General features: G+C 40.0%; 1 protein-coding gene across 2 annotated transcripts; it reads right to left on the minus strand.

Moving 5' to 3' along the window:
• Window positions 1-703: 703 nt before the first annotated feature.
• ZNF41 (zinc finger protein 41) lies at window positions 704-25,828 on the minus strand. Of its 2 annotated transcripts, none has more exons than XM_032474550.1 (4): window positions 25,601-25,828; window positions 17,137-17,263; window positions 16,819-16,914; window positions 704-6,973 (listed from the first exon to the last, which is right to left on the minus strand). In XM_032474550.1, exons 1-4 carry the CDS (start codon window positions 25,670-25,672, stop codon window positions 4,932-4,934), a joined length of 2,337 nt encoding a protein of 778 aa, XP_032330441.1. In that variant the 5' UTR covers window positions 25,673-25,828; the 3' UTR covers window positions 704-4,931. The 2 variants fall into 2 exon arrangements, with proteins under 2 accessions (XP_032330441.1, XP_032330442.1); XM_032474551.1 differs by having other exon boundaries at window positions 17,137-17,279.
• Window positions 25,829-26,352: the final 524 nt, after the last annotated feature.

Raw genomic sequence — 26,352 nt, forward strand, 5'->3', positions numbered from 1 at the left:
TATCCACCTGGATCCTGCCCCTCTCATCTTTTCCCTTAGTTGATTTTCATTTTAATTTGTACCTTTTCCCTGTAATAAACTGTAACCATGAGTATAATAGCTTTCAGTGAGTTCTGTGAGTCCTTCTATCAAATTCTTGAAAGTGAGGGTGGTTTGGGGAACCCCCTGAACTTGCAATTGCTGTTAGTGGTGACAGTGGTCCTGTGTGGACTCTTCCTTCTAACTGCTGCACAAGATAAACATACAAAGATCAATTGCTTTTCTATATATCAGTAATTAACAATAAGAAATTGAAATTAAAAATGAATACCACACAATAAAGTGGAAATAAGACAACTAGAAGTAAAATAGCAGCAAAAATATGAAACACTTAGGGAATAATTTTTCAGAAGATGGGAAAGACCTGTGCATGGAAAACTACAAAATACTGTTCAGAGAAATTAAACAAATGGAGAGATATACCTTATGTATGAGTCAGAAAACTCAATATTGTTAAGATTTCAATTCTCCTCAAATTGATCTATAGATTTAAACCAATCCCAATAAAAATCACAGCTGCTTTTTGGTTATTGCCGAAATGGACAAACTTATTTTACAATTTATCTGGAAATGTAAAGGACCTACAATAGCCAAAACCACTCTGAAAAAGAAGCAACTTCACTGAAGCATAATTTAGGTTCCATATTTAAATTGTACAGTTCAGTAAACTTTAAAAAAAACTTTATTCTTAAATGTACAATAGACTCCAAGACACCACTTCATTCTAGATTTAGGTGGCAACAAATGTTATGGCAGGGAACGAAGATGTTTAAACAGGAATGGAATTAATGATCACCTCAATGACCTTTATTAAATTTACCTAGTAGTGCGACCATCACCACAACCAAGTTCTAGAACATTTTTATCACCCCAAGAAGATCCCTTGTACTGATTAAGTTAATGACGATTCCCATTCTTACCCCCAGACGACCACTAATTCATAGATCTCTATACATTTTACTTTTGTGGACATTTCATATAAATACAACATGCAAACACAGTATTAGATCTTTTTGTGTCTCGCTTCTTTCACTTAGCATAATATTTCTGAAGTTCACCCATGTTGTAGTATCTATTAGTATTTGTTCTTTTTTATTGCTGAATATACCATATTTTGCTTATCTCTACTTACCCATTGATGGACATTTGGATTGTCTCTGCTTCTTGTCTTGTATGAATAATGCTGTTACGAATTTTCAAGGGCAAGTGTTTGTGCGAACATGTATTACTTATGTTTTGGGTAGATAATAGAGGTGGCACTGCTGGGTCCTAGATAAATTTATGATCAACTTCTTAAGAAACTGCCCAATTTTTCCAGAGTGGCTCTATCATTTTAATGCAGTCATACCAGAAATGTAGGAAGGTTCCTGATTCTCCATACCCTTGCCAACATTCATTGTAATTATCTTTTTTATTAATAGCCACTTGAGTGCATGTAAAGCGATACTTCTTTGTGGTTTTAATTAGAATTTCTCTAATGACTAATACTTTGGGCATCTCTTCATGTGCTTATTTGTATATATATTCTTGGTGAAATAGCTCTTCAAATCTTTTTGTCCAGTTTTAAACTGGGTTGCTTGTCTTCTTTCTATTGAGTTGTAAAGAGTTTTTTTGTATATTCTGGATACAAGTCCTTTATCAGATACATGATTTACAAATGTTTTCTCCCAGTCTGTGCTTTGTTTTTTCATTTTCTTAATGGTATCTTTTGAAGCTTAAACCTTTTTAGGTTTGACGAAGTCTAATTTATCATTTTTTCTTTATGGATCACGCTCTTGGTGTTCTATATAAGAATTCCTTGCCTAATGCGAGGTCACCGAGATTTTCCTCCTATGTATTCTGCTACAACTTTTATAGTTTTAGCTTTTATATTTATGTCTCTGATCCATTTTGAGTTAATTTTTACTATAGTGGGAAGTAAGACTTACATTCATCTTTTTGCATGTGGCTATGCAATTATTCCTATACCAAATTTTGAAAAGACTTTTCTTTCCCCAATGAATTGCTTTCACACTTTTGTAAAAAAAAATATATGTTTACCATAAGCATCAGGGTTTATTCCTGGACTGTCCGTTCTACACTTGATCTTAGCCAAAAGGCCGAGAAGCGATTGGACTCTCTGTTCTATTTCATTGATCTATGTCTCTATCCCCATGCCAGTACCACACTCTCTTAATTGCTGTAGTTTTATAATAATTTTGAAATTGGGAGGTGACTGTCCTCCCACTTTGCTTTTTGGCAAATTCCTTTTTGCTATTCCTGGTCTTTTCTATTTCATATAAATTTCAGGATTAGCGTATCAACTTCTGAGGCAGAGAGCCTGCTGGAAATTTAATAAAATTGTATTGAATCTGTAGATCATGTGATTTTTCTTCTTTACTCTGTATATATAACATGGTAGATTGCATTGACTGATTTTTGAATGTTGAAGCCGTCTTGCATTACTGGAATAAACCTCACTTGGTCATGATGTATAATCCTTTTATTTGTTGCTACATGTAATTTGCCAATATTTTGTCGAAGATTTTTACATCTATATGCATGAGGAATGTTGGTCTGTAGTTTTCTTTTCTTGTGATGTGTTTGTATGGCTTAAGTATCAGGGTTATACTGGCTTCATAGAGTTGAAGAGTATTCCTTTCTCCTCTGCTTTCTGAAAGATTTTGTGGAGTGTTGATATTATTTTTCCTCAAATGTTCAATGCAATTAACCGGTTAAACCATGAAGCTTTGGGCTTTTTTTTTGTGTGGGAAGATTTAGAGTCATGAATTGCTTACTGTTGTTGGTGGGATGTAAAATGGTGCAGTCATGTGAGGGCCATGCCTGGGGTTCAGATCTGAGATATCAGTCAACTGTCTTGGGAAGATCAATGGTGGAATTGGAGGACAAGGAAATAAAATTAAAACCACACTGAGAATAATCTTTAATGAAAAAAATATGAAAATGAATATATGTATAAATATGCATGACTGGGACATTGTGCTGCACACCAGAAATTGACACATTGTAACTGACGGTACTTCAATAAAAAAAACCCCACTACATTGAGATATCACTGTACACCCACCACAATGGCTACAGTAAAAAAGATGGAAAATACCAAGTATTGGCAAAGATGTGGATCAACTAGACTCGTATACTGTGCGGGTGGGAGTGTACACTGGTGCAGCTACTTGGGAAAACTGGTTTTATAAACTAAAGCTGAGCATATGGATACCATATGACCTGGCAGTCCAAATCCTAGATATATACCTAACAGAAGTTCATAAATATGTTCACCAATAGATAGGTACTAAAGTATTTATAGCAGCACTATTCCTAATAGCTCCAAGCTACAAACAACACAAACGTCCATCGACAACAGAATGGATAAACGTATCATAGAATATTCACAGAATGGAATATAACATGACAATAACAATAAATTAGCTATAACTACATTCAATAACATGGATGAATCTCACATTTATAATGTGAATGAAAGAAGATAGACATTAAAGAGTATATTACTAAAATATGAAATATAATTGTTCGACTCAATTTATATAAAATACCAAGCAGACAAAACTATTTAAGTCAGAGTAGTGTTTACCTCTGGGGGAGGTGGACAGTAAGGCCTGGACAGGGAGCACAGGGAGTTTTTCTGGGGTGCTGGTCATGTTCTGTTTCTTGATCTGAGTATGTTCATTTTGAGAGAATTCAATGAGCTGTATGCTTATGATGTATACATTTTCTGTATGCATTATACTTTGATAAGAAGGGTTTAAAAACAAAATAAAATTACATGCTAGAAAGCCCCTTTTCTTATGAATATTGTAAAAAAATATTTAAGGGAAAATGAGAAAGGGTCTATATACCTGTGCTTAAAAAAAAAAGCAATGCTCTTTCTAGAGAAGTCACCCAGTTATTCAACTATAATAAAGTACAGTTATATCTTAGGCTCACCAACTATTATCCAACATGGCTTTATCCCATAGAAATCTATACAAAATTACTCTTAATGTGCATGTAGAAAATGAACATATCAAGTTAACTAAATTGGAAGAAAAACAATCAAAACTTGGTGCATTGAAACCCAATTTCTTCACTATTCTTTTACAAAGACGAATCCCAAAGAAAGCAGAAGCTTCAGTGGAGGAGACTGGAAGTCCAGAGCACTTGGCTCAGTTTCATTGTCTTAGGGTCAGTTACTAAGGGGACCAGAAGTCTACGGCTGGAGGCATAGGTTAGAAGGTATGCCTCCTGCTTTCAAGTGGGAGTCACCTGCTGCCACAGTATGGAATTAATGAGGGAACAATTGCCACCTTTTCTGTGTCTTAAATGTCAATGATCACAATACCTCCGGGCTTCTACTCACAGGTTTCCATTCCCAAATAGGTTTTTGCCTTGAATTCAGTGCCCTGGAGGTGTTTGGACAATGAACACTCTTCTCCCCACCCTAGAAATCTGAACAAAAAAATGTGGCCAATATTGAGTACTTTTACATACCAGGGTATGAAGAACCAATCAGTGCTGAATTTATAAAGTCCTTTATCCAAAAAGCAAAACATAAGAGATAACAAGTCATCTCCTAGGGGGTCTCCATTTCTACCATTTGCAGGAGACTGAGAGTCCCTGTGTGAATCATGAAACCAAACAGGGCTATCACTCAAATGCTTTATCGAAGCATCTCCCTACGCGTACAGTTGCATATCAACAGTGGTGATGCAGGTACTTGTATTTCCAACTGGCTGAAGGAGACTTGGCTTTGTCTGCCTTTTCTTCCCTTAAGCTGCATGTAGAGTGTCACATCTACTTCCCCCCTGCACAATGACTGCAGCGTCAGGCACGCCTCTCCCCCACTACGAGACAGCCGATGCTTATCCAGTTATGATTTCCAGCTGAAGGCATTTTCAGTCGCTGGCTTTATAGAGTTTTTCTCCACTGTGAGTTTTCTGGTGTTTAATGAGATTGGATCTGTCATTGAAGGCCTTCTGGCATTCTGTACAAGCATAGGGTTTCTTTCCCGTATGAATTATCTGATGCATACTTAGCGTTGCTTTCTGGATGAACGCTTTCCCACATTTAGTGCATTCATAGTGTCTCTCTCCAGTATGAGATTTCTGATGGATAGTGAGGCGTGACTTCCAGGTGAAAGTTTTCCCACAGTCACTGCATTTATAGGGTTTCTCTCTAGTATGGATCTTCTGGTGTGTTATGAGATTTGACCTATCCGTGAAGGCCTTTCCACATTCAGCACATATATTGGGTTTCTCTCCTGTGTGAATTTTCTGATGCACACGGAGCTGTGATTTCTTAGTGAAGCATTTCCCACAGTCACTGCATTCATACGGCTTCTCTCCAGTATGAATTCTGTGATGTGCAATGAAGTGTGATTTCTGGATGAAGGCCTTCCCACACTCGGGGCAGGCGTAGGGTTTCTCTCCTGTATGGATTCTCTGATGCACACTGAGTGTTGATTTCTGGATAAAGGCTTTCCCACATTCGTTGCATTCATAGTGTCTCTCTCCAATATGAGATTTCTGATGTATTTTGAGGCGTGACTTCCATATGAAGGCTTTTCCACAGCCATTGCATTTATAGGGTTTCTCTCCCGTATGTGTTTTCTGGTGTTTAATGAGATTTGACTGATCACTGAACGCCTTCCCACATTCAGCACACATATAGGGTTTCTCTCCAGTATGAGTTTTCTGATGCGTGGTGAGATTTGTCCTATGAGTGAAGACCTTTCCACATTCTGTACATATATAAGGTTTTTCTCCTGTGTGAATCCTTTGATGCACGTGGAGCTGTGATTTCTTAATGAATGATTTGCCACAGTCACTGCATTCGTAAGGTTTTTCTCCAGTATGAATTCTCTGATGTGTATTGAAATGGGATTTCTGGATGAAGGCCTTCCCACATTCAGTGCAGACATAGGGTTTCTCTCCTGTGTGAATTCTCTGATGCATCCTCAGGGCTGATTTCCTTGTGAAGGCTTTCCCGCATTCACTGCATGCGTAGTGTTTCTCTCCAGTATGAGTTTTCTGATGGATATTGAGGTCTGAATTCTGGGAGAAACCTCTTCCACATTCACTGCATTCATAAGGTTTTTCTCCGGTATGAATTCTCATATGTCTAAAGAGATACGATCTGTGGAAAAAGGCTTTTCCACATTCACTGCACGTATAGGGTTTCTGCCCGGTATGAATTTTCTGATGTGTAATGAGGTTTGACCTGAGAGTAAAGGCCTTCCCACATTGCGTACATATAAAAGGTTTCTCTCTTGTATAAACACTTTGAGGTACCTCAACGTGTGGCTTCTGAGTGAAGACGTTCTCACTTTTGTTGCATTCATGGGATTTTTCTCCAGCACGAATGCTCTCATGATCAAAAAGATGTGACTTTTGGGTGAAGCTCTTTACGTATTCAGGACATATGTAAAGTTTCTCTCCAGTACGAATTTTCTGATGGTGGGTGAGAACTTGTTTGTGGCCAAGATGTTTTTCACACTGATGAAGTTCACGTGAATTAGCAGTCTCATTCCTTGCAGAGGAAGAGTTAGGGGCAAAATTGTTACCATTTGCAAATCTCTTATCAAAGTTCTTTGTTCCATTGCTTTTATTATGATTATGTAAGTTTAAAGTGTGCTTCAAACTCTTTCCAAATGTGTCAGAGTTATGGAGCCTTTTAATTGAAGGAACAAGCCTGGTCCCCACATGAATTATTTTTTCAAGGTTTTTACATTCATAGCCCCTCTCCTTAATCAATACTTTCATGTGACTCAAAGGGTTCTTTTGGTTTTCTTGATATCTCTCTAGCTGGTCATTACCTTGCCACAGTTCTTCGAAAATGGAACACAGTGAATCTTTTCCTATGGACTGACCAAATTTCTCACAGTGGAATGAAGCTTCTCCAGAAGTTCTCTGTTGTTGGCTTTGCCCCATATCCTCATCTAAAACGAAAGAGAGAAAAATGAAAATGGCTCAAGAACACTTAGCAGAGAATAGAGGGTACGTGTAGTTTGGACAGGATGAGCACAGAGAACTGGAAGAGTCCATGTGACAATAATGAAAATAGCAATAATGTTGTAATGCGCAATTCTTCTAGAACGCTTACCAGATGCAAAGCGATTATATACCATTTATGAGGCACCAGGCACTGTTCCAAGTGCTTTACACAAAATAGCTCCTTTAATCCTCACTAAACTCTAAGAGGTAGCTATCATCATCAACCGTGTTTCATGGATGAGAAAACGGAAGCACAGAGAAGTTACGTAACTTGCTGAAGATCAAATGGCTAAATAAGTAAGAGATGGGATTTGAATGCTGGGAATCCATATCCACTATGTAGGAAGTCTGGCTGGTGAGGAGAGCAACCAGAAGAAACATGCCTGTTAAGGGTAAGCCTGCATGGAAGAACTAGTTCAGAATATATGTCCTCATTGCATATTAGCTCTAAAACCTTACTAATCTCTCTGCTTCCTCTTGCTTTTCCTTCTGAACCATTATGAGCATCCACATTAAATTTATATTCCTCTGTATCTACAGGAAAAATATATACTTCCAACAAGTGCCAAGTAGAAGAAGGCAAAACATCTATGGCAGAAACTGCAAGCCATCCACCAAAGTCTATCCGCCTCTTCTTTTACAGTAATAGAACGCAGCTGGGCGTCACATTGACAAGTCTCACTTTGTTCTCACCCGTGGAGTATGAGCAGAAGTGATATGAGCCACACTAGGGCCAAGCCTTAAGACAGTGGACCAATCTCCTCCATTTACTCCTTCCCCAGCCCGGAGGACTCAACAGTGACCCAACATCAACCAGACAGCTGACAACAACGCCCTAGGAGATGGCGGAGCGATGACTTGGAAATGTGGTCCGTGAGTGACCCATCAGGATCAGAGTTGACTTGTTGAACGGACCCACTCACCTCAGAATTCTTATGTAAGAGGGGCTGTACGGAAGTATTAAGCTTGTTGTTTTGCTCCTCTGTGAATATTCAAAACATATTGTCCTTGATATCAGTTCCAATTTCAGTACACCCCTAGGGAGGTTATATCTGCTATGAGTGTATAAAGCAGACATGGTACCACTCATATTGCTACTCAGCTTGGCACAGTTTTGTGTTATAACAGAAAGAATTAACACACCAAGGCTGAAGTGGTGAACATTTCATGCAGTTGTCTTTCCCTTTCAAATATAATCTACGGTCCTTTAAATTCCCCTGAGCAGATACTTGAAGAATCCTTCTGAAAGAGAGCAAAATCTCCTCCTCTGCCTCTCTCTCCAAATTCATTAAAATGAAGTTTACTATTTCCCACGTTTGGCCTCAGAAAACTGAAGAATACGTGTTCCAGTTCATTGACTTATTGTCTTTCAACCCCAGATCCACCCTTCCTTGCCTGCTCTACAAAAATGGATCCGAGTCTCTTTTCCTTTGCCATCTGGCGTGACATTGAACCTTCCCAACACGGGGTGATGGAGAAACACTGGAGGGAGGGGTTTTGCTTCTTGGTTCTCGTGGGCTCACTCAGCAGGCTCCTCTGGCAAGGCTTGTCTAGCACCAGGGTCCTGCAGTGTGGTGGCTTCACCGACATCTGGCTCCCGATGCCCACACAGCTCCTCAGGCACGCTGATCTTGCAGTGCAGGTGACTTCTGTAGCACCCAGCTTCCGCAGCTCATAGGGCTTCCCAAGCACCCAGCTTCTGCAGTGCATTGCAGCCAGCCGCACCCAGCACCCCGCAGTTTACCCGGGCACCCCTCTCAGATGATGTGTAGTGGAATCTTTCCGATAAGACACTTCTCTATGATCGGCTTTTTCTGGAACCACAGAGGGCAGATTTCCAGCAAGTTCCACCAGTGTGGCATGACAACAGCTCTTCTGTCATGCTGTGAGCCATGGATGTGCCCTCCCTACAAGGTCTGGATTCATCCCTGGGAAGCAGGGGAGATGCTTCCTTGGGTGTGCCTTCACACCCCTAGAGGTGCTCTCCCGCACTAACCTACTATTCCTTTATTCTTTAGAGTTCTCTTTACTTTTACTAGATAATCCCTTGTTCCTTCAATCCCACTATAGCTAATAATTCTTTTTTTTTTTTTTGGTAAACAACTGTTTAGCGTATTTACATAAATAAAATATGAGGTCAAAATATCTATAGAGAACAGAAAACTGTTTCAAAAATGACCCAGATTTGGAAAGAAAATATACCTTAGGGAATAAAAAATATATGTAATTAAAATGAAAATGTCCCTGATGCATTTAACTGCAGATTAGACATAAATGGAGAATTATTTTACTTGAAAATAATTTGAAAGAGAAATATTTATTCTAAGTGGTAAATTTGTTTGCATAAAGTTGTTTATAATATTGTCTCATCTTATTTTTAGGCTCTCTTGGTGAAACAGAGCAAGACTTTGTGGGGCCCTCCTGGGTACAAATCCTTCCCATGTCCATCCTTCCTTCCTTCCTTTCTTTTCTTCCTTTCTTTCCTTCATTTTTTGGTGGGGGGAGGTAATGGAGGTAATTAGGTTTACTTATTTATTTACTGTTAGAGGAGGCACTGGGGATTGAACCCAGGACCTTGTGCATGCTAAGCATGTGCTCTACCACTGAGCTACACCCTAACCCCCCACATCCCACCCTCCACCCCGGTTCTTGACTCCAGGAAAGTGGCTTCATTCAGCTTCCTTGACCTTCCCTGAGTTTTAAAGGGCAGATTCAAATAGTTGCTTATCAGGAAAGGGAGGAAATGCAGAAACAAAGGAGGAGCAGTCAAGAAACAATAGTGCAGGGGGACTGACATTTGGGTTGTTTCTAGTTCTTGGCTGTTATGAACTACTGCTGTGAACATTCTTGTATGTGCATCCTTGAACACCTGTATGCAGGTTTTCTAGAATAAGTATCCAAGAAGTAAAATTGCTGGGTCCTAGAGGAAAACACATCTGTCTACAATCACGGAGGCTGCGTCCTGTACAAGCAGAGGTGGTACCATTTCTATAGATAAGGATGTGAATGGAGCCTTTGGGATTGTATACAGATGTGTTTTCCTCTAGGAAAAGTGTGGTGACTTTGACAAAAAATGTGTATTTCAACTTCAGAAGAAAATGCCAAACTTTTCTCCAAAGTGATTTACCAATATATATTCCCACCATTAATATATGAGAGTTCCCACTTTTCTACATCTTAACCAATTTTTGATGAATCAGATTTTTAATTTTTTTTTTTTTTTTTGCCAGTAGAGTGTATAGAACCATTCGTGTGGCTTTAATGTTTATTTCTCTGATTGCTAATGAAGTTAAACATCTCTCCTTTGTTTACCGGCCATTTGTATTTCTTTTTTGAGGTGCTTATGTCTTTTGTTCATTTTTCTATTGGACTGTCATTCTTATTTATATACTCTGGACAAGAGCCATTTAACAGTTATATCTGTTACAAATGTCTTCTTCTAGATCCTCTTTCCATTTTCCTCTACTTTCTTTATATGAACTGAAGAACTTAATTTTAATATAGAGAGTAGAGTTAGAGATGTAGAGATTCCAGTTAGTGTTCTTTGTGTCTCATGAAATCTTTCTCCAGTCACAAGTTGTAAGGTTATTCTCCTATATTATCCTACAGCTGTATGGTTTTGCCTTTCACATTTAATCTAATATACCTGGAGCTGTTTGATTGTTTTATGTGGTATGAGTGAAGGACTATTTTATATTTTCCATTATGGATACCCAGTTGTCTCAGCACCATTTATTGGAAAATCTCTCCTTTCCCTTCTACTCATAGTGCTACCTCTGCCATAAATCGATTATCTATGTGCGAATGTGTCTATGACCAGACTCTCTTCTATTCTTTTGGTCCAGTTGTCTCTCTGCACTAGTACCCCTCTGTCTTCCCGTGTATTTCTTTTTTGTTAATTGCAGTACAGTCAATTACAATGTGTCAATCTCTGGTGAACAGCACAATGTCCCAGTCATGCATATACATACATATATTCGTTTTCATATTTTTTTCCATTAAAGGTTATTACAAGATATTGAATATAGCCCCCTGTGTTATACAACAGAAACTTTTAAGAAAATCTTTTCTTATATATAGTGGCTAACATTTGTAAATCTCAAACTCCCAAATTTATCCCCTCCCACCCTCTTTCCCCGGGTTTACTATGTCTGTAAGTCTGTTTCTGTTTTGTAGATGAGTTCATAGTGTCCTTTTTGTTTTTAGATTCCACATATGAGTGATATGGTATTTTTCTTTCTCTTTCTGGCTTACTTCACTTAGAATGATGGTCTCTAGGTCCATCCATGTTGCTGCAAATAGCATTATTTTATTCTTTTTTATGGCAGAGTAGTATTCCATTGTATAAATATATCACAACTTCTTTATCCAGTCATCTGTCGATGTACCCCTCGTCTTCATTATTTTAACTTTAAAATAAATTTTGTGGTCCAGTTGAAAAAAAAAGAGAAAAGAAACAACAGTGCAGCCATGGTGCAGGGTCTGGGTTCCTCCTCAAGGAACATACATAACAAAATACCTTTGCGTTCTTCTGTGGGAACAAAGACTCCCACCCAGTATAGCTAATATTTCTTTATGTTAAACTTTCCCTGTTCAAATTGGTATGTGTTTTCTCTCTCCTGATTAGGAAACCACAATAAGTTATACAATAAGAAACAGGCTCATAATTATACAATAAGAAACAGGCCCTTAATTCTGGGAACTTTCAAAAAACAGAGAGCTAAAAGCCTTAGTTACCACAGTCTAAAATCTTGTGCTTTTCTCTGAGTTCTGTGGGATAGAGGATGAGGGGGGAAAAAAGGGCCATGTATTTTGGAGTAACTGAGAGCCATTTCATGAAATAGGGAAATCTGCTCACAAGGTGAAAATGTATCATCTGAGTAGCTGGAGCACAGAATAGAGAGTCAGATTCAGGGAACACTATCCAATATGGCAGACATCAAGAAAATGTTGAAAATACACAGCAAAAGAAATAATAAAAAGAAAAGGCAACCTATGGAATGGGAGATGATATTTGCAGATCACATATCCAATAAGGGGTTAATATCCAAAAATATATAAAGAACTCATACAACACAATAGCAAAACAGAAACTGATTAAAATATGGACAGAGGAATGGAATAGACAGTTTTCCAAAAAAGATACACAAATGGCCAATAGGTACATGAAAAGGTGCTTGATATCAGTAATCATCAGGGAAGTGCAAGTCAAAACCACAATGAGATATCACCTCACACCTGTCCGAATGGCCATCATCAAAAAGCCAAGAGACAACAAATCCTGATAAGGGTGTGGAGAGAAGGGAACTCTTGTGCACTGCTGGTGGGAATGTAAACTGGTGCAACCATTATGGAAAACAGTATGGAGGTTCCTCAAAAAATTAAAAATAGAACTACCATATGGTCCAGCAATCCCACTTCTGGGTATATATCCAAAGGAATGGAAATTCAGATCTTATAAAGATATCTGCACTCCCATGTTCATTTCAGCATTATTCCCAATAGTCAAGATATGGAAACAACCCAAGTGTCTGTCAGCATTGAACAGATAAAGAAGATGTGGTGTACATATACAATAGAACATTATTCATCCATGAGAAAGAAGGACATTGTGCCATTTGCTACAACTTGGCTGAACCTTGAGGGCATCATGAAATAAGTCAGAGAAAGACAAATACTGCATGGTAGCATGTGCAATCTAAAAAAGCCAAACTCAAAGAAACAGACAGTTGAGTGGTGGTTACTGAGGACTGGCGGGTGGGGAGAGTGGAGAGATATTGGTCAAAGGGCACAAACTTCCAGTAATAAGATGAACAAGTTTTGGGGATCTAATGTGCAGCATGGTGACTATAGATAATGATATTGCATATATACTCGGATGTTGCCTGAATAGTAGATCTTAAATGTTTTTACCACAAAAAAGGTAACTATGTGGTGGCATGGAAGTGTTGGCTAAGGCTATGATGGTGATCAGTTTTCAACATATGGATGTATCAAATCAACATGCTGTACACCTTAAACCTACACAATGTTATATGTCAATTATATGGCAATAAAGCTTGGTAAAAATATCATAAAATACAGTATACTTCGGGATAAATCTGAAAAAAGATGCACAAGACCTGAACACTAAAAGGTAGAGGACATCACTGAGAGAAACTAAAGAAGACCCAAAGAAATGGAGACATGTTAATGGATTGGAAGAGTCAATAATGTTAAGATGTAATTCTCTCCAAACTGATCTATAGAGTCAATGTAATCACAATCAAAATTCACCTTTACAGAAATTTAAAAAAAAACTGACTGTAAAATTCAAATGGGTATACAAAATACTTAGAAAAGCCAACACAATTTGAAAGAGAAGAATGAAGTTGGAGGATTCCTACTATATGATTTCAAGTTTATTGCACAGCTACACTAATCAAGACAATGTAGGAATGGTGTAAAGATAGATGAATAGGTCAATGGAACAGAATGAAGAGTCCAGAAAGAGACCCACACACATATGGCAACTGACTTTAAAAAAAGGTGCAAAGGCAATTCAGCTGAGAGGAGGATAGTTTTTTAAATAAATGATGCTGGAATGACTGGATAGCCATGTGCAAAAAAAGAAAAGAAAAAACTCTGATTCATACCTTAAATCACATACAAAAACTAATGCAAAATGCATCACAGAACTGAATGTAAAACCTAATTTTTTGGTGACTTTGGATTAGGTAAAGATTTCTTAGCTATAACACCAAAAGCACGATCCATGAAATAAGAAAAAAGATAAATCAGACACTGTCAAAATTTTAAATGCCTCATGAAAGACACTGATAAGAAAATGAAAAGAAAAAATTTGCGAAACACGTATCTGATAAGTAACTTATTTTGTGAATATATAATGAATTTTCAAAACTCAATAATAAGAAAACAATGTTCCCTGTAGAAAACTGGGCAAAAGATTTGCACAAACACTCCACCAAAGAAGATAGACAGATGTCATGGAAATGCTAATTAAAACCACAGTAAGATACAACTATTCTACTATTAGAATGGCTAAAATTTTTTTAAATGGACAATTCCAAGTGCTAGTGGGGATGTCGATCACCTGGAACTCTCACACATAGCTGGGTAGAATGTAAAATTGCATAGGCACTTTGGAAAATAGTTTGGTGGTTTTGAATAAAGTTAAACATATACTTACCATACAACCCAGCAATCCAACTCCTAGATATTTACCCAAGTGAAGCGAAATTTTATCATCACACAAAATCTGTAAACAGATGTTTATAGCACCTTTATTCATAATCATCCAAATTTCCTTCAGCTGCTGAATGGATAAACAAACTGTGGTACATCAATACCATGGAATACTACTCAGCAGTACAAAAGGAACAAACTATGGAAGAGACAACAGTATGAATGAGTTTTGAATGTATTACGCTAAGTGAAAGAAGCCAGGCCCAAAAAAGCTTCACACTGTATGATTCCATTTATATGGCATTCTGGAAAAGGCAAAACTATAGAGACAGAGAAGAGATCAGTATTTTCCAGGGCTGGAAGTGGTGGAAAGGAGCAACAACAAAGGGACCTGGGCTAATTTTTGTTCTATATCTGGACTGTAGTGGTGGTTACATAATTCTATGCATTTGTCAAAACTCACAAAATTATTAATATAAATAAACCTCATAGAATCATAAAAAATTGTTAAAAATGGAGTTGAACTGAGGTTATACAAAATATACAAATACATGTTTGAGTTGGAAATACATGGCCATGCTGTTTATTTCTTTGAAAGAAGAGTTTAATTGTCACATACTAAGTCATGGGGAATGATTGTAGATCGTTTCATAAAGCTAATGTCTAGATACACAGAATGCTTTAGGTAATGAAATCTGCCATTAGCATTTAAAATGAACTAAAAAAGAATTGAATCAGCAAATGTAATCAGTAATAGAAAAATTATAATCCAGGCATAAAATATATATATATATATGTATAGCTCCATATTTATAAAACTGAATCACTTTGCCGTATACCTGAAACTAACAGGGCATTTATAAATCAACTATACTTCAATAAAAATAAATTAAAAAAATAAAAATATAGAGCTGGCTTTGGGTGATATTAGTGGGAACTGAGAAGATGAACTGAGAACTAAAAATGATATTTGTAAGAACAGAAAAGCAGTAGGAACGGCAGCGTGATTAATTAAACAATGAAAGATTTATGAAACACTGACAGAATGTGATAAAACTTGGAAGGTGAGGAGGGTTTCTGATATGTGAGGTGATGATTGCAAGTTCTGATGTACTAAGGATCAAGAGAAACATCTCAAGGGAACTTTCTGGGTAGCAAAATGTAGTACTAAAGTACCACAGAAAAAAACAGATGTTTTTCTGTCAAAGCTCATGAGGAGATGTCAAAAGCAGAGTCATCAGAATTTCAGGATGGATGAATCCTTGCATGTATATAAAGAAAAGACAGGTGAACAGTAGACAGGGTCTGTAGGGTGGCCTCATTTATGGGGATAATGAAGAAGAGAAGGCTGGAAAAGGGGGCAAATATTAATACTGGATGTAAATCAGGCTGAAACAGACAAGAAACTCAATCAAAACAAGGGGAACCGGAGCAAGGTCACTTACAGGAGGGAAACTCAGAGACTGCACTAGGTCAATAACGAAACGCTCAAACTAGGTATTGGAGAAATGCCAAATACAAAATGACACCACCTCATACCCACTGTTGGCCAAAAAATGAGAAACTTTGGTATTACTAACTGTTGGCAAAAACTCTAGGAAAGCCAGAAGCCTCGTGCACTCTTGCTGGCACGAGTATAGATTAGCATGGCCAATCCAAGAATAACATGGTGGTGCTCAGTCAAGTTTAGGATCAGACTAGGCAGTGACCAGGCAGACCCTCTCTTCTATATACAACCTTGAGAAATCCCCACACTCCATAAAGGAACATTTATGTGCAAATTTATCGTAGAGTTGTTTGTCTGAGCTGGAAGTTCATGGAAATCATCAGGTGAATGGTTAAATAAGATGTGGTGCTGGCACACTGTGGAATACCGTGCAGCCATGTGAAGGAAGGAAGTCAGATGAACACACTGCAATAGGTTGCTTTTTTTGTTTTTTTTTTTTGTTTTTTTTGGAGGAGTAGGTAATTAGGTTTATTTATTTATTTTTATTGGAGGTACCGGGGATTGAACCTAGGACCCTGTGTGTACTAAGCACACACTCTACCACTGAGCTATACCCTCTCCCCCACTACAAAAGGGACCTTAGGGATGAGTTAACAAAAAAAGGAACAGAATTAAGACACATAGCACAATGTAGTTTATATATTCTAAAAATACATACTTATATACCAACACTCAGGCTTTAGGAGAATACCACACAAATTCAAGGATCAAACACAATGGATCAGTTGCCTGTGGGAAGAGGCATAAGGGGTGGATATGGGGAATTGGAATAAAAGGGAAGAAATTTAGAAATACTCAAATGTAACAAGGAAAGAACCTAAGATAAGGGGGTGGGAGTGGAGTAGGAAGAATAAAAAGTTCCTAGATAAGATAGGGCGGTATTTACATGACACAGGGTACAGAGATTAGGGACAGCTCTCTTGTCAAAAAGCCAAGCAGAGAAGACAATGGATATTGGCAAGAGTCATACTTGGAGATGGCATCTAGGTATTGAAGGGGCTTCTGTCAACTCTCTCCAGCTTATCTTCAGAGCCTTTCAAAGGCTATCAGCCTCTCCTAGAAGAACTGACATCCACTTCCATGTCCCCCATCACGCACCTGAGCAGCTCTGATGTGGGGTTTCCTCCTCCAACGTCCATGGACCCTCTCCTTGCTCCAACTTGAAGATGACCTCTGGTTTGGGAACTTGGTACCCTGTTAACAGGACACGATACATGATTGGGTCCAGCTAATTTGGTTTCAGGGGCCTTTCAATGACACTGCCATTTGCTCTTCAGGGAAGTAATCCCATTTCACTGGGAATACAGTAATAATCACAGAAGTGCAAAAGGACTGAAGAATCTCAGGCAAATCAAGGGCGACGCCATCCCACACTCTAGAGCACTCGGTCCCAGGTGCACAGGGCAGCTTGCTTACCCACTGAGCACAGGTGGCTGTAATTCTCCAGGGTCACATCCCAGTACAGGCGCCTCTGAGCGGGGTCCAAGTGCTGCCACTCCTCCCTGCTGAAGTCCACGGTCACGTCCTCAAAGGACACGGAGACCTGGAACAACACAATCCTGTTCAAGGTGACAATGGGCAGCACTGGCGGATGGAAGTTGTTTTTAATGACTTTTACCATCATGTATCATGTAGGGTTTTTACTCAGATTCTAGTTTTGCATTTTAGTTTGTGACAGAAAAAAAAAACTTATTGAGCTATCTTAATAGTCACTGTGAATTACATTCATTCATTTATTCACTCAGTCCTTCTCTTTTTCAAGAATGAGGATTAAAATAGGCTCTCTTTAGTCCTCAAATTAACGTAGGAACTATATACAATACATTTACTGGTTGATTATGTGCCAGGCAATGGCAGTATAGAATTGAATAAAACATAAAAAAACCAACATAGGGAGACACAAAGGGGGCTAAAAGGCATTTGGAAGGAACATATGGGGGGAAGGCAAAACAGTACAGCCTTTAAAAGATAACATAGAAAAAACATAAAATATACAAATATCTTCAAGATCTTGGATCTAGGCAGTGTGGAGGTTCCTTAAAAAACTAAAAATAGAACCACCATATGATCTAGAAATTCCCGGGTATATATCTGAAGAAAATCAAAAACACTAATTCAAAAAGATACATGCACCCCAATGTTCACAGCAGCATTATCTACAACAGCCAAGAAACTTAGAAGCAACCCAAATGTCCATCAACAGATGAACAAATAAAGATGTGGTGTGTATATATATATATATATATATATATATATATATATATATATATATATATATATATATACACACAATGGAACACTACTAAGCCATAAAAAAGAATAAAATTTTGCTATTTGCAACAACATGGATGGACTTGGAGGGTATTATGATCAGTGAAATAAGCCAGACAGAGAAAGACAAATACTGTATGATATCACTTATATGTGGAATCTAAAAAATAAAACAGAATAGTGAATGTAACAAAAGAGAAACAGAGTCATAGATATAGAGAACAAATTAGTGGTTACTAGTGGGGAGAGGGAAGAGGGGAGAGGAAATGGAGGGGTAGGGAATTAAGAGGTACAAACTAATGGGTTTAAAATAAGCCACAAGGATATATTATACAGCACAGGAAAATACAGTCAATATTTTATAATTATAAGCGGAGTATAATCATCAAAAATTGTGAGTCACTATGTTTGTACACCTGAAACTTATGTTGTAAATTAACTACATTTCAATAAAAAAATTTTTTTTAAAGACTAGCAATACTTCTGAAGTATTGAAGAGAATATGGTGCAGTGAGAACTCTCATGTTGCTGATGGTGGTGTAAATTGGGACAAGCATACTGGAAAGCATTTGTGACTTTACCGGGTTATGCTGAAACATGTATACACACGGACACAGTGATTCCAACCACAGAAATATGCTCAATTGGAATATGTTGTGCTCATGTGCAACAAGAGGCATGTTCAAGAGTATTTATAGCAGCATTATTCAAAATGTGTGCAATATTTCATGCTAAAGAAGTTTAAAATTAATAGTAATTAAAAATCAGTGTTCAACCTAACAGTAACCCTACCTACTATCCTTGGGAGAAAAATATTAAGGATATTTTCTTAGCCGCTTTTATTTGCATAATCTCTAAGCATATAAAACCCATCCACACACTCACGAACTAATCAAGACTGGTATTTGGTTAGGGAGATCTGGGGGATAAGGGGAGAGGACCATGTGAATGTATTACCTATTAAAAAATTAAGTTAAAAATTACCAATGGGTCCAAAATGGAATAGATACAATTCTCCCTACTTCTCCTGCTATGTACAGCTAAAAGCCCTGGATGTTATGTATAAAACAAAGATAAGAAACTGTCCTTTGGAGAGAAAGAGGCTAACTGGCTAGGGATATTGGAAACTCAGGAATGACACAGCAGTAATTTCCCTGAGTTTTTTCTTTTTGTCCCATATATCTTGGACTAGGTACTAGAGAAGCTGGCAACCCAGAATGCCAAATGATGCAGATAAAAACAGCCCCCCAAAAGTCTGCTCTCTCTAGCCAAAGGACCAGGAAAGGGGCAATGGAGCAAGACAGAAAAAATTTAATTACTGCCCTACTCCAGCCAAGCATCACAGGAAAAAAAAAAAAAACTGTGGCCCCCATCCTCATTCCCATCAGCGAAGGCTGAGTGGGGAGCCTAGATTTCCATCCCTGCCTGCAGATAACGAGGCCCCTCTCCCACAGTATCAACTTAGGCTATGCCGGGATCTTGAATTTCTACCCCCAACCCAAAAGCCTTTTTGTCTCCCCACGTGGGTGATGTCAGAGGCCAAGTAGGGAACCTGGCACTAAGAAGGAGATTCTCCCCCCCTTTTATTTTTTATTTTTTTTTTTTTTAGCAGAACAGCATTGGAGAGAGCCTGCTAAACACAAGATTTAAATGATATCCAGAGTCTCATCGTTCCCAAAATACCCAGGACATAACTGAAAATCAGGCAGGAAATCAAGATATTCTCAGATGAAGGCGAACTGAGAAAATCTGTTGTCGGCAGACCTACTCTAAAAAAGAACGGCTAGAGGAAGTTCTGTAAACAGAAAGGAGATGATAAAGGGAGAAATCTTGGAACATCAGGAGAGAAGAAAAATGGAAGGAGAAAAAATATGAGTAAATACAATACTTTCCTCTTCCTCTTGAATTTTCTAAATTACATTTGAAGGTCAAAGCAAAAAGTCTAGGCATTTTCTGATGTGGATCTCTGTGTATGTAGAGGAAATATTTAAGACAGTTATAAACTGGCCAGGATAAAGGGACTTAAAGGGAGGTTAAGTTTTCTACACTTTACTCTAACTGGTAAGATGTCAACACCAGTAGAGATCTCTGCGGTGATGGAATAGTTCTGTATCTGGTTTATTGCACAGGAATCTACATGTGTGTAAAATGGCAGAGAACGGCACACCACAGCAATGTCGGTTTCCTGTTTGTGACACTGTACTTTAGGGATGCAGGATGTAATCTTTAGGGGAAACTGGCTAAAAGGCAACCTGAGACCTCTCTGTACGATCCTGGCAACTTCTTGTAAATTTACAATTATTTCAAAGTAAAACATTTTAACAAACTACCAAATGATCCCTGGAAAGACTGGAGTAGGGGACACAGCAAAAAAAGATTGAGATGCTATTAAAAAGGAGCATTCACTTCTTTCTTATCTCTCTGCCCACCTATGTACCTGCCTAATAGTGTATGGACTGGTCACTTCCTACTTTAATCAGCAGATAATAATCTATTACTATCATGATTTATTTTGCTACTCAAATTATCTCAGATTTGGCCACAGGGAGCTCCTTCAAAGTGGCTCGTGGGTCATTTTGACATGTTCCCATCTTTTGAGCACTTCATTACTTTCCAGCACAATGAGTTCTTCCAGAATCATTTTGTACTTTCTGTGTTCTAACCCTCGAGTCAGTCATTTCTCCGAGAAGCTCTAGTTCGTATTAGTGACAAATGGTAAATCAAGGTGTGCTCACTGTGCCTGGCATATAATTGTCCTTTCAGCAGTCAAAGCAAGGAATGTTTTTCCTTAGAGCAGAGTGCCAACTAATCAATGCAGAAGAAATGCTGCAATTAGAAAAACACCATTAGGGAAACAGCACAGTAATTAATTGTTACAGGCAAGAATCATCCCTGGATGTTATAATCAGTGGACAAAAGCATGAGAACCAGGGTAGTTACATAATCTCAAACTATCTCCCTACAAAATAATGATTAATTACAAAGAGAAAGATAGCAGCTTTACCTGACAGACACCATCTTAGCCAGGCAATCAAAGTTAATATCACCAATAAAGGATAAATTGACATTGAATGCTTATTGACATGAGGCATTAAGAACACAGCATCATTTCTGTGATATGCTTGACAAAAAATGAATAACCTGAATTTAATTATGAGGAAGCAAGAAACAAACCCGAATTGAGGGACATTCTTCCAAACGGTCAGTGTCATGAAAGTCAAGGAAAGGCTTAAGGAACTCTTTCAGATTAAAGACTAAAGGGATGTGACAACTAAATGTCATATATGAATCTGGACTGGATCCTGGACTGGGGGTGGGGATGCTATAAAGGATGTTATTATGACAACTGGGGAAACTGTATTTATAAACTGTGTTAGGTAATTAATACACAGCAAATATTAGATAGTATTAGATCAATGTGAAATTTCTTGATTTTGATAACTGCACTGTGATTACGTAAGAGAATGTCTTTGTTCTTAAGAGGTACACACTGAAGTATTTCATGGTAAAGGGGAATTATGTCGGCAAGTTACACTTCAAATGGTTCAGAAAATGAAGTTTTAAGTATATCTGTGCCCCTGGCCACCTCAGCAGTTTCATTTCAATATTTATTTTTGTGCTGCTTTTATCATGATATAAATTATGGAGAAGAGACCCTATGTGGTGGCCCCCTGTTTGTGCAATATGTGGCCCACGCCTGCCCATCCCCTCCTGGCCACACCTAATTTATTGCTGTACATCTCTGCTGTGACGCCTTTGTACCTTTGCAATAAAGAGTTTTCTGGTTTCAGATCCCCCCCTCTAAAAGTATATCTGTGTGTACACACATATACACATAACATACATAAATTGAGACAAGAATGAAGGCAAATGTGGCAAAGGTTAACAATTAGTGATTTTGGATGAAAGGCAAAAGAATCAAAAGTTTCAAAAGAATGAATGCTTTAAAACTCACAGGAGAAAATACAGGTGAATATTTGTTTAGGCCTTGGAGTAGATAAGGATTTCCTAAACAGGACAGAAAATGCACTCAGTATCAAAGACAAGATCTAGTGATTCAACAATAAGGAAATAAGAAACCTTTATTTGATGATCAAGAGCTTAGGCTAGGAGCCAGGTAGACCGGCTCCTAAGGAAAGATCCTTTGTCCTTTGGGGGCCCTTATTAGTGAGTGTTCAGGGGCACAGAGCAGGCAGGGAACTCATGGTACCTCCTCCTCCACCAGCATCTCCCGGAGGCAGATCCACAAGCACTGGGCTGTGCCCAGCACTTCTCCACTCACCAGCTCTCCTGAGCTGAGTGTTGTTGAGAGCAGGACCTCCAGCCGAGCCTCTAGCAACACACCTGACCTGCCTCCTGTCATCACTCAAGGGCACTCACCCAGGGAGAGCCCCAGGGTCAGGCTTGAGGGAAGCGCTCCTCCTGCCTGCCCGTCCTCCAGACCCTTGCTCTTGTGGTGACCCCAGGACCGCCCTTTGAGCCTTCTTAATTCTCTCTAGACCCAATTCTTCCCTGCTCCTTGGGCAGTCCTGGAATGCATCTCTAATATGCTCTTATCTGATGCTCATGCATCTGGCCCATGGACCACACTTTGCGGAGTGCTGGCTCCTGGCCTAGACTCTTGATCATCAAAGCCCACTACTTCTGTGTGCTCTGTGCCACGGCTGGATTCTGTACTTTCACCTTCTCCATCATTTACATTACATGTGATCTTTAGCTGGTTCCTTTGGTTGCTTCTTGGGGAGGGTGACCAACTGTCCCAGTTTGCCCAGGACTTTTCCTGTTTTAGCCCTGAAGTCTCACATCCCAGGAAACCCGTGCCACCTTATCACAGGGAACTCTGGAAGCTCCCCAGCCTCTCCCTGGCTTCTGCAACTGCCCCTTAACCTCAGTGCCCACTACATGGGGCCTCTGGCTGCTAACTAGCTTTGGGAACAGATGCTATATGCCTTCTAGTTTTTCTCTAGTCTCTCTAGTTGTTCCCCAGCCAGCCAGGCTGCTATCCAACACCAGATACACTTCTGAGGCCCACTTTGCAGTTCCCTAGCCCTCTGCTTAGGTCTGGGACCCCCAGTGAACACCCAGCACAGCTTTACTGTTCCCTCTGGCTGTTCCCCGACCTGGTTGTTTGCTGCCCTGGCTCCTCCTCAGCATTGGAGGCCTTTGCTGTCTCCCCAGCTGTCCCATGGGCCCATTCCTCCCCTGCCCCTCGAACCTATTCTGCAGCCTCAGCAGCTGCTCTCCGCTCCCTCTGGCTGCTGCCTACTTCCAGGCTCATCTTTTTTCATTTCTCCCCATTTCCTGTTCCCCGGTACCTCTGCCTTTCCCCATCCCTTCAGACTCTCCTCTGCCTCTTGGTACCTCTCGAAGTGGCTTGTCTGGCAGGCTCTTACCCAGCACACCAAACCTTTTTGCTTTTCCATTTTAGCTGAGTCTTTGGTTTCTTCATTCTTCTGGATGGCCCCTGTTCCCTCTGGTTCCTCTATCTCCTGGTCCCTCCTCCTCTTTTGAAGTCCCTCTAACTGTTCCCAGACTCTCTGGCTCTTCCTTCCTCCCCACTATTACCACTTCTCCAGCCCCACCGACTGTTTCTTGGTCTTTCCGCTGCTCCCTGGCCTCTGGTTCGTGTTTCCTGTTTCCTTTGTTTATTCCATTGCATTCCCACCTGCCCCCTGGGCCCCTGGGCTATTCTCCAGCCTCAGTAAGGGCACCATGGTCCCTCCAGCTGTTCCTTGTGGCTGTTCCTCATCCGTCTTTCTCTTACTGACCCCTCTGCCTGTTTTCCAGCTTCAGCCACTATTTCTTAGCCCAACTGGTTGCTCCCCATTCCTGGGGACGTGTTTATTGGTTCCTTGCTATCTCTGCCCACTCCCTGGTCTCTAACATCTAATGAAAAAACCAAGAACCTAACAAATAAATCAGTGAATAAATAATATTCCACCAGGGTCTTGGTCATGTCCACCTCTTCTTGCAAAGCGGGCAGAGATCTGTGGTTGGAAAGGAAGAAGTGAGAGGAGAAATGTGCCTTGAGGAGATAAGAATCATTCATCTAGAAATTCCCACCCATCAGCTGGGCAAGGGGCCATGTGCAGAAGGACTGGGGAGGACCACACTGTTGTGGCCCCAACCTGTGGGTCTGTGACCGATATAATGGAGCAGAGCCCCAACAAGGACAATTTTCCAGAGTGGCAGGGCACTACTGTTAGGTAGCGATTTGTTTACCATTCAATGCCCCTATACTGTTGACTCAAAATGTAATTTCAGTGACTTTGGCAAAAAATATTTAAGCGTAAGAATTTCACCATAGCAGTTTTAATCACAACAGAAAACCTAGAACACCCTAAATTCCCATGTAGTGGGTTGGCGAAATTAATTATAGTTTATCCAAAGGATACGTATCATGTGTGTATGAAGCAAAATCTTTACTGTCTAGAAAATTATATTCAACTGCCAAGTTAAAAAGGAGACAACCAGATATTATGATTTCATTTTTAAACTTGAGCTCTGTGATGTATATGAATGTGCCATGTATGCATGCTCACAGCCTCACACGTCTACCCACACATGTGCGCATATAAAGGAAAAAAAACACTGTAAGGAAATATAGCTAAATGTTAACAATGGTTAACTTTGGGTAATGCTGAAATTACAAGTGATGGTTTATTCTCTTCTATTTGCTTACCTGCATTTTCTAACATTAATTGTGAAATGACGAATTTTTGAAATAATACAAAGCAAAAGAATTTTTTAAAGTGTAATATTATCCTAATGACCACATGACCCTGAGCCCCTGTGACAACGAGCCCGTCCCTAGAGGTGACAGCATCCACAGGACGGTCGGGAAGAGGGAGCTGTGGGAGAGGGTCTGGCTCCCTCTTAGTCTTCCTCTGTTTACAGAATCTCGAGGGGAACTTCTACTGGGAAACTTGGTCTTGGCTGTAGTGTGATGAGGTGGAGGACCCAGTCAGAAGACCTGGTTCCAGCCCACTGCCGTCACTCACAGTCCAAGAGGCCTGGGCAAGTCACGTGACCTTCTCAGGCCATTTTATTCATTTTTGAAAGGAGGAGGAAGAAGGAGAAGGGCCCTAGAGATTGTGGTCACCCTACTGCCCCGCCATCCCCTAAGGTCCAAAGAGAAGGGGTTTTTCTGCCCTAGGTCAGGACAGAGGAGAAATCAGCAAATCCCCAAGGGTCAGGGAGAGAGGAAGCACTGGTGGGGATCAGCTGAGCATGCGCACAGAGCCAGTGGGGAGTGAAGGGCCTGTGCTGGGCATCAGGGGGTAGCGTCTCCCTGGGGCTGGTGGTTGCCTCTTCTCAGACCTCACCTGCAGGGAGCTGCCTGTTCCACCGCTAAGTTGTGAGGCTGACCCTCCCAACCCACTTTTCCTCCATCAGCCACATCACATTTTCCACTGAAACACTCTGGATGTGGGATACCAGACACGCAGTACTCACACAGTAGGAAGGAGGTGATCCCTCTAGGGAGGCAGTGAGTCCAGAATCTGCCACTTCTGTGACCCACCTGCCCTTGCCCTGAGGCCCTGGTGACAAATCCGGGTGATCTCTTCACCGAATGAACTCCTGCCCCCGGAGCCCTCTCTCTCCTCACCTCACACACGCTGCCATGTCCCTCTGCAGCCAGCGCTGGGGGCCACTGGGGACAGCTCCGGTTGGCTGGCATCTTCCCACTGGGCCTCAGCCCTTGGGCTCTCCTGTGGACAACTCCACTCTTTCCAGGAGCCCGAGGCCAGGCGGGTCCGTGGACTCAACCAGAGCTGTTGAGTCCTGTAGCCTTCCCTACGGGGTCTGGCCCAGGGGCTCTGCAGAGACTCCAAGAAACCTGGAAAGACAGTGTCCACATGGTCAGTCACTCAGCATTCACTCCACAAACATTTCCTGGGGGCATCAAAGTATGGTTTATAGTACCAGAATCTGTGGTAGAGAAAACGTTCAGTAACCAACACCAACTATTAGTGTAGAATATGGAAAAAAAAAAAAAACCTCATGAGATTTGGTGTAAAACGAATGAGAGTTTGAATTCCAGCTCTTTTGTATTCTAGCTAGAACCTGGGGAAGTTACTTTAGTCTGAATTTTTCACCTTCAAACTGAGGATGAAAACACTCATTTCATAGGGCTGTTGAAGTTAAATGACATGTTTTTAAAGCACTCACTCCTATCTGGCACCAGGAACACACTCCACTGATATTAAATATTGCTGTTATTATAAGGCGCAAGGAATGTTTTAGTTAGATACCTCACTTAGTTTTCATACTCATCCTATGAACTGTGCATTCCTTTTCCTGTTACTCCCATTTGCCATCTAATAAATATTAAGAAATTTGCCCCAAGATCGCTTAGAT

Source organism: Camelus ferus, chromosome X, assembly GCF_009834535.1.
Source record: "Camelus ferus isolate YT-003-E chromosome X, BCGSAC_Cfer_1.0, whole genome shotgun sequence".
Taxonomy (NCBI): domain Eukaryota; kingdom Metazoa; phylum Chordata; class Mammalia; order Artiodactyla; family Camelidae; genus Camelus; species Camelus ferus.